Raw genomic sequence first — 19,537 nt, 5'->3', positions numbered from 1 at the left:
TTGGTGACTGCTTTCCAGGCCAAAGCAAGTTCCAATAATGAGTTTCCAATATGCAGAACTGTTACAAATTCAGACTACGGAAGACTCTACGTTGAGGTCTGCCTTCTAGACTGACAAGCAGAGGGGGCAAGATTGCCCAACATCTGGTTGCTCTTATCTGTCTCTCTCTTTATGGATGTTGGCACAGCCTACAGGAACAGGAGGTGGTAGCCAGAGATATTCTGCAGTAGTAAATGCTGTTTTTCTTTTATGCAGAATTTTAACAACAAATTGGGAAGCTTGCTTAAAAACGACCCCCCCCCGCAGAACAGGGGCATCCTGAATAGCCTGTTTCAGCTTTTCTTAAGTGATAACAGCCTGAGTACGTTGTATGCTACAGACACATTCTAGATACTGCTGCCTTAGCATCACATCGGCATAGTCACACGAAAACAGACAGAAAGCTGCTGTAACAGTCTTCTTCATAGACTCCTCCACCCTAAAATCAAGAGGTTCTGCCAACTTTTCCAAAGCCTGGTCAGTCACAGAGGCCTACACATGGGATGCAGTACGGCAAAGAGATAAAGGCTGTATGCCTCAAAATGGCACAAGAAAATATCCTTTTGACCCATTTGTTTAGGCTTAGACTCCTTGCCTGGTTGCAAGGTATGCTGGTTTCTGGGTTCTATGCTGGGTTGAAGAGATAATGTTGCCCAAGGATACCAAATCCCACTCCACTCCTCCTGAAGCCTGAAAAGGAAATCTGACACCCCTGGAGCAGAGGGGTCAGAATCTGGGTTCTTGCAAGTCACAAAGATAACAACATTGAGCACATTTAGGACATATATATATATACACACACACACACACACACACACACACACACACACACACACACACACACACACACACACACAAGTCATGTTGGAAAGATGGTAGTGGAATTATAGGCCAGTCCAAAAAGGGTCTCAGTAGCCAGAGCATTCAATGGAGGGTCAGATGAAGGAGTGTTACTGCTTGTCACAGTCTCAGAAACCTCAGTCCACTATGACTCTGCCACTCAAGAAGGATAACATTCAGATGGAAACACCTTTCTCAAACTACTGTCAGTAGAATGGCCTTGGCTTGTCAGGTGTCTTTGGCAGGAGTAAGTGCCATCCAGCATAAAAGGTGGATCAACCTGAAGATGGTGCTGGTCAATAACACGTCTGTGCAGAGCCATAACTGGTGTCAAACAGTATTTCCTAAGAGTGCTGCTATCCCAGCCTTATGTGAGCCTATGTCACCACACAAAGTATTCAGAGATCCAATATCATGGGAATGACTAATGGTGTACCATGCACAGTAAGGGTAGCATAAGCTTCCTTACTTTTAGCTGATAAGGCAAAAACTCTGTAGAGGAAAGCAAGATGAGAAATTCTCCAGGCCCAAGGGCAATGTCACACTATTCAACAGGGAGATGAACTGCTAACTTCAAAAGGACAAAAGTGAGACATATGAATACCCTGATGCACTCTCAGGGTAGTAGCCAGATGAATGCCTGTCCTTCACTCACCAAGAGAATCTTCCTAATACCTGTAATTGGCTAATGTCAATTATAGATATTAGGAAGATTCCCTTGGTGAGCAGAGGCATAGCTCATACCCTACAAATGAGTGAAGGCTACCAAAAATAGTAGACTAATGGAGACTATAAATCAACGTCAGACTTCCTGTTTCCTTCTTATTACCCACCAGTTCCTGCCATGGATGACAAAACTGATTTTCTAGCCCATCTGTGCACTTGGTATTGTCCCTAGTGCTGCCCTCTGCTCAGCATTAAACAGGCCTTACACTTTTTTTCTACCTCTGCTGCCTCATGACTAAACGAACCTGTGGCACTTGTCATAATCTTACATGTTGTGTTTCTTTTCCAAGTAGTGAAAAGTCAGTGAGAGTCCAGGCTGGTGATGTGATGATTGCAAAATATTTAGAGGAGCAGAGACTTTTGGAATATAATTGGGAACTTTCCCAAAAGACATACTAATATCAAATTCTGAACTGCATCAGCAGCAAAAATAAACAGAGGATCATAAGTCAGACAGTGCCCTCCTAGACTAATGACCAAAACCATGCCAATATGCTGCACAGGAGCTGAACAATGGAAGAACTGTTCTAAGGAGGGGCTCCTCAACGAGAAGTTACTAGTGGCTACCCATCAGAAATGATACTGCAAAATAACAGACTAGTTTAGAATAGGAAACCTCCAATCGGAGAATAAAACCATTACCTCACAAGTACAAAATTCATGTTTACCTACATATAAAACTGAATATGTGCTACCAGTGTGCTAATTTTCAGCTTGCAGTAACAATGATGATGGTGTTAGCAACAGAAAATACACAATGCTACCTTACTGGTTACCTTTTCAAATACATGCCAGTTTTGACACCATAATATTAAGACAATTGAAAGAAAGATAAGCTATTATCAACAGTAAGCTGCCTCTTTATATCTACATACAGCTATAGATCTTGCTATATGTTTTATATATATATATATATATATATATATATATATATATATATATATATATATATATATACACATACATATATATAGAGCTATATACACACACAATCACGCACATATAAAGACATATATGTAGTGGCATTTTGTTCAACTGTCATGCTAATGATTTTTTTTATATACATGGTTTCTTTGAAACAGATGGAAAGATGTACCAATTTTATTAGAACATTCATTTTTTCAGCAGTATCACAACCACCACCTTAACAAGCATATACATAGACAATTAAATTAAAGACGCCTTGTTCAGCTTAAAGTACTTGGAATTTTAACAGATTACTCATTCCATATTCGATACCACTGTACTATTTTTTTTCACAGCTGAGAAACAGCAATGTCTGCTAATGTATCAGTTTTCTGTACATACAGTAGTTTGCCTGATTTTCATCATCAATAAAATCAATAAAATAATTTTACACTAAAATAACACTGCTATTCCTATCTATACACAACAGTAAGCTGGCAATGTTACATTAAGGCACACCATCTTGGGTGCTTGGTTATATATATAAAGTGGTGCCTACGTTCAGAAAATTTTAAAACATGTATACAAAAATGCTAAAAGCATGATAATATTAAGTCTTATTTTTGTTTTACAGTCTGGCACAGTACCGTTCTTCCCATGGAAAAAAATGAACCGATAACAACAAATGATGTCTGCCGTTAAGCAATTGTCACTTGTCGCAGTAAACATTCTTACAGAACTGAGACTGAACAGGAGCAGTGTCACCAGTAGAAATGGAAGTCTGAAGACCTATACTGGAATGTTTTAAAAACATCCATTTTACTAGATCCAGGTTTGCATATTTTTGAATTAAGTTGTAAATGAACAAACACCACATTCAATAAAAAAGTAACAAATGTATTAATATGTTTCATATGCTGCATATATAAATATTTTATAATACAAAATACATTTGTCTGACCTTGTATGACTTAGGTTAAAAACTCAATACATGACAGAATTCAGACCTGCAGCAAAGCTAGTCAAACATGTTTCTGGAAACCTAATGTACCATGCTAAGCTCCGCAGACAAAGAAAAAATAGTCCCTACAGCCGGGGTTGGGTTCGACTGGGTATCCCTGGACAGATTTAGTTGGCAGGGAAGTGCCTATCTCTGTAACACTGGTGGCAAACAATGGCCTGCCAGGTTTAGTACAGCCTTGCCAAGACCTGCCATTATTGTGTAATGAGCTCAGGTCAGCAACAACCATAAAAGGAAAGCTGCCGTCCAACCTGGACTAAAACTCAGCACCCCAAAAATCAGAAACAAGATACAGAAATAATATATCTGCTGCATCAGTAGAAGGTCTGTAACCAGATAATAGAAAGGCTGTCCCATCACCCACCCCTCCCACATCAAAAAAGTTTGTATAGCAGTACATTCCACTGTCTCAGCTTCTTCCATATTTCAGTGTCACTGTTTCATGACTGCCCGCTTCAGCAAGCCTCTAAGAAGGTAATCATTACAGGATCACACACGGACATGATTTGGGCTCTTTCTTTGGATTCACTGCTGGGCTTGGAGGACTGTCAAACTCTTGAAATTTTCTGCAGAAAATGAGAAAAAACAGTGGAGGGAAAAATTCATTGTTATTTTCATCAATAATTATTTATCTCATCTCATTCAACAAGCATAGATTAATGGCATGAAGACAGACTGATGCCTCCCCAGACCTGAGCTATTTGGTTTAAAACGTTTAGGTTTATATTTACAACAGTTAAAGTCAACAGTGTTGAAAAGTCAGAAAGTGTACGGATTATTTTCTGAGGATGTTTACCTCTCTGGCCTCCCAAAACAATGTGAAAGGAACAGATTTCTCTCTTGTATTTTGCATATTCATTCACTTGTAATTGCACAGTCAACTGTGAATCAATACTTAGCCTTCTTACCTTACCTGCTGATATAAGAGAAGACCCTCCTTGATGAGTTTCTGGGTGTATTTATCATTTCCACTAGTTAAAATTTGGCTCAGTTCTGGAAGATTCCAGACTTATGGATGTACATGTGTTTGTGCAGACATGCATAAAAAAACACATTCCATAAAATATCAAAAATATTTAGTCGCATTCCTTTTATCTTTGTCACAGATTTTCAGTTGTAAAACTGAAACAGTTCACATTTCCAAACGAACAAACAAGGTTGATTATAATAACTCTATAATTAAATAAAACATTAAAAGAAAACAGTATTGTATAATATCTATCTATCTATATATATATATATATATATATATATATATATATATATATATATATATATATATATATATATATATATATATATATATATATATATATATATTATTGTGGTCTTTATATATGGAACATTGTCATCATTACGCACTGTGTATATCACCCCCACGTCATCATCATGCACTGTACACATAACCCCCACATCATCATTACGCACCGTTTGCATCACCCCCACATCATCATTACGCAATGTTTACATCACCCCCACATCATCATTATGCACCATTTACATCATCTCCATGTCATCATTACACATTGTTTACTTTGTCCCCACATTATCATTATACACTGTTTACATCACTCCCACATCATTACACACAGTTTTCTTCACCCCCACATTATCATTACACACTGTTTACATTAACCCTATTATCATTACACAGTTTACATCACTCCCACATTATCATTACACACTGCTTACATCACCTCCCCATTATCATTACACACTGTTTACATCACCCCCACATTATCATTACACACTGTTTAATCATTTTATACTTGTCTAACTTACAGGGAACTGCAGCAGCACTGGAAGTATGTGAAGGATAACCATACATGGGGGGGGGGTGAAGGAGCCCCCTCTAGTAAGGACATGGGAAAGCATATCTACTACATGTAACATCTAGAATTTCTTCAGTGGGTTCTTTGGTTGGGGCAAATACTTAGCAATAACCGCCAGGGTGGAAGAGGCTGTTGAAACATATGAAGGTGCAGCTCAGATGGCACCGTCCAGCATTACTGTCTTCCAAAAATGATGCCTTGCTACCAGAGTTGTGGTTAAGACAGTAATGCATGATGGTGTGCACCAACCCTTTCTCTCCTGCTTTCCACACCTGCCTAGAAAATATGGAGGTGAGTGAGCTAATTAAGGAATAACTGAGAAACTATCTTTGGAAGGATATCCATCTTTGTGAAAGACCAGATAAAATTCCCTACATGCAAGGGCCTGAAAGCTTTGAGATCCCGTGTGCAGAGATGTGAGCCACAAGAAGATAACATTCCAAAAAAGAAAACTTCAGTGCTGCTGAGGTAAGCAGGCTCAAATGGCAGAGAGAGACAAACCTATTAGTTAGTTATTAAAGTTCAGGTGCTACTGTAGAAAACAGTTCTTCCATCCAGTTGGAGATGTAGCACTCATTTATAGAACTGTACAGCTCTTCGGTGCTGGGACAAACTTTTACTCTATATGTTTATGTGCAAAATAGCTGATGGATGAAGTTTAACTGTGGAATAAATGAAGCCCAAAGTATGCAGGTGCCTTAAGATGCATCAGAAACATCTCTAAACTGAGAGCTTCCCATAGTACAGGCTTCTATTCCAGTTAAATGAGAACAATTTCATCTTTATAGGAGCAGGTCTGATGACTGGATCACTTCTTAGCAGCCTCAGTAAACTAAGACCCCCATCTGGCACATCTTGTGAGACTGTGGGGGTGGGGAGTCTCTAACAGAAGACAGTTGATGCCACAACCAGAGGAGGACATCCTTGGGTAGAACCATATGAATTTACAGTATAATGAAGAACTCAAGTGTCTGAAACTATGCCCTCTTTTGCCAACAAGAGGTAAGGGCAATGAGTTTTGGTCTTCCTTCTCTGTCCTTTGTAGCAAGCTGAGGAATTTGTGTGAATGGTTAGACTGTGTAGCAAAATCTCTCATGCTGCAAGTCGGACAATGCTTCCACTTCACTGCCACTGTGTCTTCAGAATATGCAATGGTTTCAGTAGCAAAAAGAAAAGATGCACAATGAGGTGGCGGGACAATCCACCTCTCCAAGCTTGGGCAAAAGTGGGGGTTCTGACACCAGGAGAAGGTCCACTGCTGTGTAATGCCACAACAGCCACTAACATCTCACACACAACTATAACCCACTTCCTCAAGCATGTAAAATGATACAATGAAAATCATGATAGCCATTAAGCCCAGGACAGGCAGCAAAGTCTGACCCTGGACTCGGCATTATGCCCTTCCTTTAAATGACCAAGGTCATGACCTCCTGATCCCTTCTCCAAGGACAGGAATAATGAGAGTGGTTAGTTTTCATCTCTGCAACTATAAAAGCAGTATTCTGATCAGGAGACTAAAAAGAGATCCTCAGGGACTGAAGTCAAGGTAGACCCCCTGCAAGTACATCTCTAGAATGGGATTAGCATCCATTACTCATTCTGGTAGGGGAATACAAGAATCTTTTTTTTTTTTTTTTTGTAAGGCTCCAACTACTACTGTGAAAAACCCTGGTGAAGGTTCATAGGTTGGTACTAGGCTATTGGCCCTAGGGCCTGTACAAGCCTAGCCATAACAATTCTCTATCTTTTTCTTCTCACAATATTTACTTCCCTGGACCCCTGTCTAGCAGGACGACTGACGTGTTCCCCGGAGTAAATTTCCTATCTCCCATCCAGTCGTCAAGGTTCCTTTTGAACAAGGCCAAGGAGGCGCTCTGCTTGACATGTATCGGCAGTCTATTCCAGAGTATGGGGAGTCTCTGGGTCAGGAACCTATCCCTCCAGCATGTTTTGTTCATTGTGATGACAAGGTTTAGGTCTCTGGAGCATGTGGCTCTGATGGATTGGGATTTCTTTAAGTGTAGCATGTCCAACAGCTCTGGGTAGACGATATGCTACAGAGTATAGCTGGAATTTTCTTAGACGGTCAGCATAGGGCATCTGCTTTAGGCCTGTGATTCTTTTAGTGAGGTGTCTCTGCAGCCTTTCCAGTTGTTGCAGATGTCTTGTGAGGTACATACCAAATGGAGCGTTGTACTCTATGATGGGTCTAATGAGGGATGAGTACAGTGGGACAATGACCTCCTTTTTTCTGGATGAAAATCTCTTAGTGATGAGGTGTGCCACATAGAAGGATTTCCTGACTGTTGTGGCAATGTGGTTATCGAAGGTGAGACCACTGTCCACCTGTGTTCATTAAGTCTCATCACGTTTTTGGTGTTTAGTGTACTGCCACCTATGTGGTAATTCATGGGTACATGTTTTTTTCCCCAAAGGGGATAACTATACACTTCTTGGCATTCAGCTTGAGCCCATGGCTCTGGCACCAGCCATCTGTTTCTGTAAGGCCCTTTTGTAGAATACCCACATCATTTGGGGATTTAATAATGGCTCCCAGTTTGCAGTCATTTGTGAATTTTGTTAGCTAGAGTCCCTTAGTGTTGGCCTGTACTTCAGAGAAGTAGATGCCAAACAAGAGCGGTTCCAGGACTGAAACCTGCGGTACTCCACTTGTCTGGAGCTGGATTTGGAGTTGGCTACTTTTACAGTGTGGGTTCTGTCAGTAAGTCAGTCGGCAACCCATCGAGTGACATGGGGATTTATGCCCAGCTTAGTAAGTTTATTTATGATTCCAGAGTGGGGGATGGTGTCGAAGGCCTTGGCGAGGTCCAAATAAGCTGCATTTGGGATAATGAAGAAAGACCAAATGGGAACAGTTTGCACTGAAATTGACAACAAAAGTAAACCTGAGGAACATCCTGTGTGGACCCCAACAATGATATGTTAAAAGGCATCCATTATGTCCATTGACACCATCCAGGTGCTCTTTGGAAGGAAATCTATAAGACCTTGCAAGGTGACTACCCAGATATGGTCACACTGGATAAAGTTGCTGAGATCCCACAATAAAGAGAAACTATGCATTCCTCTTAAAGCGAAGGGAAAATGGTGTAATCATTCCAAAAAATATGCCTCTAGAACTAGTTTAAACAGCAGTGATTGGGTCTGTCCTAACAGTTCCACAAAAATAGACTAGTCCACTTTCAGATAACTTTCTGGGGAAAACTGGCAAATTCTATGATGCAACTAAGAGTAACCAAGTCTAGAACTCATTTTTCATTATTACCAGTTCTCCAAACTGAGAAGAACCTAGGAGAACAGTCCTTAGAGGCAGGTCCACACCAGAAAAAGGCCTACTGCAACACACAGCAGCAGTTTACTTCACATAAACACAAAAGAACTGCCATGCAGAATATCTGTAAACTTTGACATCTCAGCTAAAATGTCTGGAGGGTGTTACAGAACTGATTTTGTGTGAGTCTATTTGAAGAATTTGGTTTTGTGCGTGTTTGGTAAAAGGCAACTGCCTTAACTGCAAAACTGGAAGGGACGGTGTGACTTCAGCCTGATGCTGGCAGCATGAGAGGAATGACTCAGACCTATTCAGGCTTCTTTCCTAGACATAGCACTAAGCAGGGAAGGGGTTGGGACTGTAGTGTCAGACTTGTCCTTGCTGTTCCTCAAACTTAAGAACCACTTCAAAGGAAGATCATGGTGGAAGGAGCATGAAGTGGGTGGACTAATAATCGTGGCTCATCATAGAGACAATGAACACTGAACAGCCTGACTTTTAGAAGGATGACTGGGAGGGGGCTCCTTGGCTCCCTATTGCCACCAGGTTAGCTCATGCAATTGCAAATGTGCACCTGAAGCATTCCAGGTGCTAAGCAAATCGAATCCCATACATGATTTTGCCAACCAAAGGAGCCATGCAAAACAACTCGTCAGCTCTAGCCTTGGCACTGGTTTCAGGCCACATTCCCTAAGATGTTCTACAACATTCACTACTCCAGTTCTCAGCAGACATAAAACATTTTCTTGAAATCTTGTCTGATTAAGACATCCTGCTGTAGAAAGGCCCAAACAACACCTCAACCGTGATGAGACTGCCTGACTTGGCCTGAGAAAAAGTCCTACGAAGGAAGTCTTCTGCCTAAATTGTTCTATCCTGACTGGAGAATTGTAGGAACCTATCCCCTAAAATCAAGACAGTCTGCTGTGGACTCCAGCCTATCACCCATTGTCTACACAGTACCAGCACCCTGGGATGTAATCCTAAGAATGAAGATTGGGGTATGCATTTTTATTCTGTTAAGAAGGATGTCTGGCATGAGTACTCACCCACCAAATCATCAAATGACACACCCAGCACCTGCAGAAATCAGTGGTCAGTTTAACACTAGACTTACCTGCAGAAGGTCTGGGTGTGTATCATAAGTCCGAACGCAAAAGGGTCTGAACGCTGATGCTTCGAACTGGGAAGTTCGAAGTGTAAAAATAACGAAGCCGCGGAACATCGAATTCTTTCCCACGGAAAGAATTTAGTGGGCTGTTTCCGCGGCTTTGCTATTTCCTCCACTGGGGTGCGATCTTGGAACTGGTATATTTAAGTAGGGGAGGTGAGGGGGGCACAGTATATAGTGTTCATGTGTTTTCACGTTCTGTACCGGAACAGCAATTTTTTTCCCTGGGAAAAATAAATCGCTGTCCTGAGTGTTTGAAGTTTTCGAACTTCCGGGTTCGATATTTACATAGTTGAACTTATGACAGTTCGACTATGTGATATAGACCCGAAGGTCTAGGCTTCAACATACCTTCTGGATGTCTGCCCCTACTTGCAATGCTCTTGCACATCCCTGAGATCATAAAGTGGGCCATACCATTGTTTCCTTAAAAGGACTTTTCAACAACCACCATCTCTTTTGTCATAAGACAAGGCAAAAGTTTGTTTTCTGCATAGGTAAACCCTGAATTTCTGACATTTGCTAGCAGTGTTCTAGGTTATGCATCTAACTAAAGCAGTGTGGTCAAACAGAAACACATTTGAAGGTTTTTCATTTCACAGTTTCACATTTGAACTGGAGTGGCCACAAAAGTATCTCACAAAGAGGATCCTAGGCCTTAAACACTTGTCCTATATGGACAGACTCAAAAAACTCCAACTGTTCTCTGTCTCTTATCGCCTACTTAGAGGTGATCTCCGCTTGACTTACAAATCCATGTCTGATCCAGCTCTGTTAGACATGCTACATCTAAAGAAATCCCAATCCCTCTGCACCACAGGCTCCAGAGACCTCAACCTCAATACCACAATCAACAGAATAAGCTGGAGGGACAGGTTCATAACGCAGAGACCGCCCATGCTATGGAATAGACTTCCCTTACAAAGCATATAATGGAAAACACAAATCACAAATTTCTGTTTAGAGCAGTCGATTGTGTTCTATCAGATGGTAGGGGTGGACCATACCATGTACAATTAGAGGTCTTGGAATTATACTGGCAGATACGTTGCAATGCTAGTGTTATTCCTGGACTCAATGAAATATGCTCCCTTTACCCAATATTGAAGTTAAGAAGTTTGTGCCGATGAGGACATATCGATACACATATATATTACCCAGATCAATTATAAGTAATTATATTCATGTATTGACAAATTAACACATTTATGTATTATAATCCATATTTCTTATTTTAATGTACAGAATAGATCTATCCCCAATATAAGAGAAGACCTCTATTTTTGTGATTTAGTTCATTAGTCATTTATTTTAAATTGACAACACCGACCTGTCTTATATATAGGTATATTCTGTATTAATTTGGTCTTTTATGATGTCATTCATGACATTCCTGTCCGCCCCTCCCCTCTTTTTTCTACATACTAATGTATTCTAGGTTTGTGTGTTTTTTTAAACAAGTATTTTGTCCACTGTCTACATATGTGCGTTAAATGTATTTATTGGATTCACTGTTTTTATTACTATAGACCCACTGCTGTTAATGTATATAAAATATAAGTCAAAACGTTTTTAAAATATTTTTAAATATTTATACCATTTTAATGGTTTCTGATTTGTTTTTGTTTATGTTAGGGAAGTATTAGGTTTAACTGTTTCAATGGCAAACATGGTTATATGGTTTTGTCAGTTTAAACTAATGTTTAATGAGCACTAAAATCAGCTGTGATGTTTGTAATCATGGCACCACTGCACCAGGACATAAACTGCAACTGTTGCAAGGTTCTTTGTCTGAAGAAGTCCCACAACTAGGTGGGACAAAAAGTGCTTAACTCTTATATGTTTTATTCATACTATTTGATTAAAGAGGTTTTATTTACGATATAGTCATATCGTCTTTTTGGGAGAGTGGCATTTGCGGTTTACAGCCTTTTGTGTTAAGCAGACTTCCCTTACATGTCAAACTGAGCACCTCACTGGCCCTCAAGAAAAATCTTGATGAGTGGATGGGAAATAGAAAATTCACCCTGGGGATCACTCCAGTGGCTCTACTCGACAGGGGCACTGGGAACTAAGGTTGGATGGCACGATGCCAGTGTAATCCTATGGGCTAGGCTTGTAAAGGGCTCCAGGGCCATTAGCCTAGCACACACCTATGAACCTTTAAGGTATGCAAACATAAAAACACTTCTTCAGTGATAGCAAGAACTGACAGTTTTACAAAAAAGAACAGTCAGCTCAGTGGCTCATTGGACAAATGATCTTACATAGCCAGATAGTGCACATTGGTACAGGAGTATGTACACTGCTAATTATCGGGTCTTTCATGATTTTACAGATTCATGGAAAAGATGAACCCAAGCCAAGGACCAATCAGGGAGGGTCTTTGTCAAATTTGTACATTATCTCATTCCAAATTCACTCATGTAACAGTATGCACAGTCTACTGAGAGTTTGCAATATGTACATTGCTAAATTTTATAACGCTAAGCACTCCTGTGACATTTTCCACACAAGGAGCTAATTAACATAGCAATAACTGAGGTTTATAAATGCCAAAGCAATCACTGGAATGAAAAACTAAGCTACGATGAAAACTTTTATTGGCTCAAGAAATTCCCTGTCACATCAGTTGGGAATTGCAAAATGCACTTTCATACTCCTTTGAAGTGCGGTGGTGGTGCTGCGGTAGCGTTGTCACCTCAAAGTAAGACGTTGTCCTGTTCGATTCTCAGCTAGAGCGTCTTCTATGTGGAGACGTGCGTGAATGGGCGTACCTTCTTTGAAGGTTGTGTGTCAGGGCCGGCAACTCTGCACGTAAAAATCTACTGCCAATCATTAGCGGACCGGAGTTCTGCTGTGGCGACCCCTAACCGGGAAAAGCCGAAAGACACAACAACATGCATACTCCTTTGAACTTCTTTGCTTTACACCTCTTGCCAGAAAACTTTTTTCCTGAGAGTATATTCCATTTTTTTTTTTAAATTTCCGTTTTTGTCAAAATGTCAGATTTATCAGCCTTCTCATGGTTTTCTTAGTGCTGAGGTATTCTCTGGCAAGGTTAGCTTAAGGGTGGAAATCAGATCCACTGAGTTAGTGACTGCAAAAAACATTTGTTACCCCCAAAGCAGGAGACACTAAATTTGACTTTACCTTCATTTCTACCATTGTTAGCTTGCTTCTCCAAAATAATGTCATAGGGGCACATTTAGCTGATTTCTCTTTCTTTACAGTTTCAATAACACTATCCTTTGTTTCTTCAGGACAGCCTCTTTCAAGAAAGGAGTACTTCAGCTATGCATTTTAAGTCCAAGAATTGTTTTACTGCCATTTGCACAACTGTGCAGCTTCACAGTAAGGTTTGTTGTGAGACAGGTATAATATAAAACAAGGCAATAATGCAGGAGTAGGTAACTCACTGATTCTTTTTTTGGTTATTGTCCCTCAGCTGTGTGTATTGAGGCTGTTGCGGCCCTCAAGGTAATTTGAGTGATACCTTTAACATAAATGAAGACGACGTTGCCTCTTCTGGTTTTCATTCATACAGGACATGAAAGTGTGAATGCTACAAGAAAACATGATTTTCAACTCAACCAGAGATGTTAACGGTTCTGTTTGTTCTGGAAAAGGGTTACAAACACAACTAGATTCACTGGATTTTATTGGAAGGATGAATACTAGTAGGTATGAGCAGGAAGGGTTACTGCTACTTCAACATTTCTATCAGTTTCAGCAATGACAGCAACAGTCCTGAGGATGGCAAACAAAAATGCATTAATGTGCACAAAAGAAACAAGGAGAGGCTGCAGGAACTTTGAGAATAATTCACAAAGACGAGTACAAACAACAAAGCAGTAGACCAAAGGGCATATGCAATGCACAGCCACAAGTCAACACAGAAACTGAAATAACCATCGAGTGATGCCCTTCTTCTACTGTCCTATATATGTCTACCACCCTTAAATAATCCTAGTTTCTACCTTTCATTTCCCTGAAACTTTCTTCATGTCCATAATTTTACTTCCTAATACGACTGCTAAACCTCCCATACATTACTAAGGCTCCTACAAGACTATGGGATTATTATAGAAAAGTTATAGTCAGTTTCAATGGCTCTGCACATACTTCACTAGCCTTTAATGTCTGAAGATCAGAAGGCTGTGTGGTCTATTCCCACACCACCTGCTTGTATTTGTTTTCTCAGAATTGGCACTGTAGTGCTGCACTTCTGAGATGATTCTTCTGAAGTCACTTTAAATTAAGGCTAAATAGGCCTCCATAGACCAGTGGCACTTAAAGTACTTTATTGTAACTTAGATTCATACTTATACATTTCAGTCTTAAAAATATACATAACTTAATTTTAAACCTGTCACCCTTTATTCTACAGGCAAAGTACTTTATTGTAACTTATATTTACATACATTTCACTCTTAAAAATATACATAACTTAATTTTAAACCTGTGACCCTTTATTCTACAGGCAAAGTACTTTATTGTAACTTAGATACATATTTACATACATTTCACTCTTAAAAATATACATAATTTTAAACCCGTCACCCTTTATTCTACAGGCAAAATGTTATACTTTATTACTTTTTAAAATTCAGATCTTACCATATAATAACAAAATTACACGCCTCCAAAAATATATATAATCTTGACCATTTGAAATCTACATCATATTTTTTTCATAATCCCCAAACAAAAAACATACTCTTCTTAACATTCTTAAAAAAATGTCATCATTCAATTGTCACGTCTCTTATACAAAATCCTCATACCATGGGGCATTTACAAAAACATGTTCTGTTTTTTTTTTTTTTTTTTTTTTTTTTTTATTACCAAAGGTAGGACTAAGCCAGTGCAGGTCTTTGAAGATAAGCTCTGCTTAGTGGAACAATGGGGATGATGTAATCAAACATAAATAAATACATACATACATACATAAATTAATATGATGCGGCAGTTCACCATGATAACAGTACCCCAAACCACTCCAAAAATGCAGTAATTCCATGTTATACTCTAGTCCATTTATTAAAAATGTGCTTTTCAGCAAGTCCTTTGGTAAATAAGAAAATGGCACGAGACACCCAAGTTTGATAATAAAGTCAGGTCACTCATTGCCAGTTAGGGATGGCAACCTGGAATGTATGACATCATGTAGTCACTTAGAAAATATACATTTTTTTCATTTCTTCTAAATGTTGCAGAAAACATATGCGTCAATTAAACTGTTACCCATGACATTAAATCAGTGCAAACAGTTAAGATAATGCAACACCTGTTTAATTCTTAAGATCATTTTATTTTCCATTCATGTCCCACAGGTTACTCCTGCCTCAAAAGAGGCTAACATCTCAAAAACACACGAAAGTACATGAAAAAAATATAAAAAAAAAAGAAAATAATGAACTGTGGACACCAGAAGCTCTTAGTCGATATCACTACAGAAACTCTACAGAGCCAAAACATAAGTTGATTTTTTCATAACAAAAGGATGGGGATCTGACTGCCTGCTCTCAATCTCTTACTTCTTTGTACTGCCTATGGCTAGAAATACTGGGTACATAACTGTTAATTTGGAAGTGACAAGGAATGGAGATATCAATAGTGCCCAACAATATGAGATATTATTTCACAGGAAAAGGGGGACCCAACTCAGTACACTTGTTAAGGGACCAAAAATTGCTAGCTGAAGCTGACCATGTGGTGATTGGCTATCATCTCACTGCTGGTGACCACAGGCACCTTTTTCTGCTTAGGTTCAAGACTGGCTTATCCTAAAATTCTTGGGGTGAAATCTAGCTTCTACTATCAAACCTGGAAGGGCAAACTCTGAAGGAGAGATTGGAAAGAAGCACAAGATGGACTGGTGTGCCTATTCCATAATGCTAAAAGTAGACGTATGGGCTTTAAATAACAGAAATCTGCAGCCTCCACATTAGTTGTTTTCCACCATACATAACATAATGCTTCAGTACATGGAAACATTTAATAGCTTGTCCCAGCATGAAGACAAATTATTAAAGAAAGAAAAGGAGAACTTACCGAATAGCTCTGACTAATTCGTGAAATGATTCATCCACATTAAACCGTAGTTTTGCTGATGCTTCCATATATGGGATTCTGTTTTCCCGGGCAAAGCTCTGTGCCTCTTCTTTTGTTATCTGCAAAACAAACAACGATGATGTTTACTACAACATACACTCAAAAGACGTAAATACTGTTGGAGGAAATGTGAAAGGAGTTCCCACTGTTTGCTCTCACACCCTAACTACAACTGCTGGATGAGAAATTATCACAAACCCGACTCAGACATCAGTCTCTTGAGCATCATGCTGGTATTTTAAACACTAAAGATAAACACGCATGATTTCTCTCACAGCCTTCTAATTGGCTCATTACCATTTGTATTACACATCAAATATCAACAGTAAGACTCATCTGTATGCAGCCATGTTTTGCAGTGCTATAGACTCTGGTAAGAATCAACTGTTTTCTTGCTCCTACTAGGATGAATACACTTCTGTACAATATACCACACAGAAAGTTCATATTGGCTATCGCAAAGAACCTAGACATTTTTGTTTTTCCGCTAGATGCTCCATATTGTAAAGCAGGACTTTAGCAGATTTCTTTGGAGTGGATAATGCATCTATGGAACTATCACGCATGCCTTGCACTCTTCAGATGCGTAGGTGATCTATTAATTTGCAACAGTATCTGAGTTACATTCAAAAAGCTCCCTTTCTAACCAATTTCTTGTGCAATCATTGCTTGAACTGTAAAAAAGTTAAGGTGGGTTAAGGACTACAGACACGAAGTTGCATTCAGTAGAACAGTTATCTACATTGCAGTGGACTGAAATTTCATTCTCAGACTATGCCTACTGCCTTTATACGGGTTCACTAATTCACAAGCAACATCTAAGCCTTTAATGACACTGACTAATTATGGAAAAGCTAGAATGATTAAAGACCTATAAAAAAATGTGTTACTAAGCTGCACTCCCACTTTTCTCAGGCACTTGGCTTACCAGTAGCATTCTTAAATCTTCTTCTTTCGGCTTTTCCCGGTTAGGGGTTGCCACCGCGGAACTCCGGTCCACTAATGACTGGCAGTAGATTTTTACGGTGCCGAGGTGCCAGCCTGATGCCCAACCTTTAACTAAGGCATTCTTAAATATAGTCCATATATACACAGGTAGGTCCCACTTTAAAGGAAACACCAGCACCAGGCTGCTAACACAGCACAGAAATACTTACTGGTGAGATATTTTGAAGGTAGTTGTACAATGAGAATGCTTTCTGATGACATTATATAAACAATTTCTAATGGTGTGCATGGGGACATTTAGAAAGCTGTGGAAAGGAGTCGAGGTGCTGTGTGTCCAAATCACAAAAACAGCAAACAAACTAAAAACAAAACTGGCTGGCAGCAAAAAAAAAGGCAGTAGTGGAATAAGCAATTATTAGTGCTTTTGTCTGATAAAATCACCAGACTTCTTCAGATAAACCTCCATACAAATTACAGCCCTTTAAATATCCCAACGTCACATGACATCACATAAAGCAGCAGCCAATAACAAAACAAATACAATGATATTTAAAATGCTTGAATAGTAAAAAAACAATTATCTATATGAATATATATTTAACAAATTTACATTCTTACTATTTTCATGATTTAAACGTATATATACATGTCTATGTTTAAACAAGACAATGCTAAACTATTGCCTATCATATGCCTTCAGTTTTGGAAAGCTATTGATAGAGACCATTTCATTCAACCCTGGAGGGATTCCAGCATTCAAATATATTTGCCAGCAGGTCTCTGTTTTCTAATAATAATTTCCATGGTCCTCCTCGAGGGTCATTAATGACCTGATGCACTACAAGAAATTTAAAACCATGGGTAGAATATTTACTAATATGCTTAAATTGGCAGAAATTGATGAGTTCATTGACTACATTAATCAGACAACAGAATTTCTGAAATGTACCCAAGTTGTAAGCTCAGATAGAGTGGCATACCTTAGATGTGTTGATCTCAAAAAAACAAAGAAGGTTTAAAATCTAGTATTTTCAGAAAATCAACATATTCAAACACCTATTTGCACTTTTCCTGTAACCACCCCACCCATGTTAAATGAGCAGTAGTCAAAGGCCAAATGGTCCGGGCAGCCGGTATGGTCTCTGACCATGAAGATTTTATAACAGAGTGTGCATATATATCCAGTATGTTTTATAATAGAGGATATCCAAGAAGAATGGTGAACCAGATACGGAATGAGGTTATTTGGAAGCGGGACCAAGGTGTTTATGTTCCATTACTGAAGGAATACAATCATAGTCTAGTATTGGAAATAGAAGGCAACAATAATATACAAGAAATTAATGCTACTATTAGTAATAATAATGATAACTTCCAATATTCAACAGAATAGGAAAACAGAAATGTTTTGTCCTTTTGTCACTACCTACCAAGGTAATGGCAAAATAGTGAGAAACATTCTATATAGGAATTGGAACATTATTAATATGGAAGAAGACTTGTCAACTAGGATAGGAATTAGTCCCAACATTGTATACAGGAGGGGTCCAAATTTCAAAAATATTTTGGAGAGGCAGACACATGCTAACAGTGTCGGTACGTATTCTGTGGGTCAAGTATAAAAATAGGCAACAATCGCATCCAAATTAGAAGGAGATATAGTTGTTACACACGGGGTAGTGTATGTTGCTTGTTGTTCAACATGTCTAGCATTTTATGTTGGAAAAACTGAGCAGAAGCTATCCCAGAGGATCTATGAACATACCTACGATATCTCCAACAACAAGGATACAAATGCATTATTTAAGCATATTAGTAAATATTAAACTTCTTGTGGTGCATCAGGTCATTAATGACCCTCAAGGAGGACTATGGAAATTAGTATTAGAAAACAGAGAGACCTGGTGGCAAATATATTTGAATGCTTGAACCCCTCCAGGGGTTAAACGAAACGGTCTCTATCAATAGCCTTCTTAAATTGAAGGCATATGATAGGTAATAGTTTAGCATGGTCTTGTTTAAACATAGACATGTATATATACTTTTAAATCATGAAAATAGTAAGAATGTAAATTTGTTATATATATTCATATAGATAATTTTTTTTTTACTATTCAAGCATTTTAAATATCATTGTATTTGTTTTGTTATTGGCTGCTGCTTTATGTGACGTTGGGATATATAAAGGGTTGTAATTTATATGGAGGTTTATCTGAAGATGTTTGGTGATTATTATCAGACGAAAGCGCTAATAATTGCTTATTCCACTGCTGCCTTTTTTTTTTGCTGCCAGCCAGTTTTGTTTTTAGTTTGGTTGCTGTGGGTGTGTCACAGAGTAAAGAAGAGGACATTCTTTAATGTGTGCAAAAGCTGCAGAGGTCTGCCTTGACTATGGGACATGGAATACTAACATGATACTGCATTTCTTAAAAAAAAGAAAAAAATCACAGTCCAGTTGTATGTTTTATTGCTTTATTAATGTGTGTTTACACTTGTATGTTTGTATGTGGAGGTGAACTTAGTAGGGATTTGCATTAATCAAAAACATCAAAGAATACAACAACAAAGCCAGTCTACTAAACTGTACGTGTGTGTGTGTGTTTGTGAAACCATTGCAAAGCACTTACAGACTGGCAAGTAAA

The 19,537-nt window shown here is 38.9% G+C and overlaps 1 protein-coding gene across 2 annotated transcripts in view; it reads right to left on the bottom strand.

Annotated features, from left to right (window-relative positions):
• Positions 1-2,690: 2,690 nt before the first annotated feature.
• The window catches only part of LOC122791569 (ras-related protein R-Ras2-like), an 856,887-nt gene continuing 840,040 nt past the window's right edge, over positions 2,691-19,537 (bottom strand). The window contains exons 5-6 of one of the 2 annotated variants that reach the window (XM_044059326.1): positions 15,888-16,006; positions 2,691-4,098 (exon numbers count right to left, since the gene is read on the bottom strand). In XM_044059326.1, coding sequence (XP_043915261.1) covers positions 4,014-4,098; positions 15,888-16,006 — 204 coding nt within the window. In that variant the 3' untranslated portion in view covers positions 2,691-4,013. Of the gene's footprint in view, positions 4,099-15,883; positions 16,007-19,537 lie in introns of those variants that run through there. The other variant, XM_044059327.1, reaches the window with a different exon arrangement.

This window comes from Protopterus annectens, chromosome 17.part0 (genome assembly GCF_019279795.1).
Source record: "Protopterus annectens isolate FY-2018-M chromosome 17.part0, PAN1.0, whole genome shotgun sequence".
Lineage (NCBI taxonomy): Eukaryota > Metazoa > Chordata > Ceratodontiformes > Protopteridae > Protopterus > Protopterus annectens.
The sequence above is the reverse complement of the archived record's forward strand: the minus strand, read 5'-3'. Positions and strand labels throughout refer to the sequence as shown.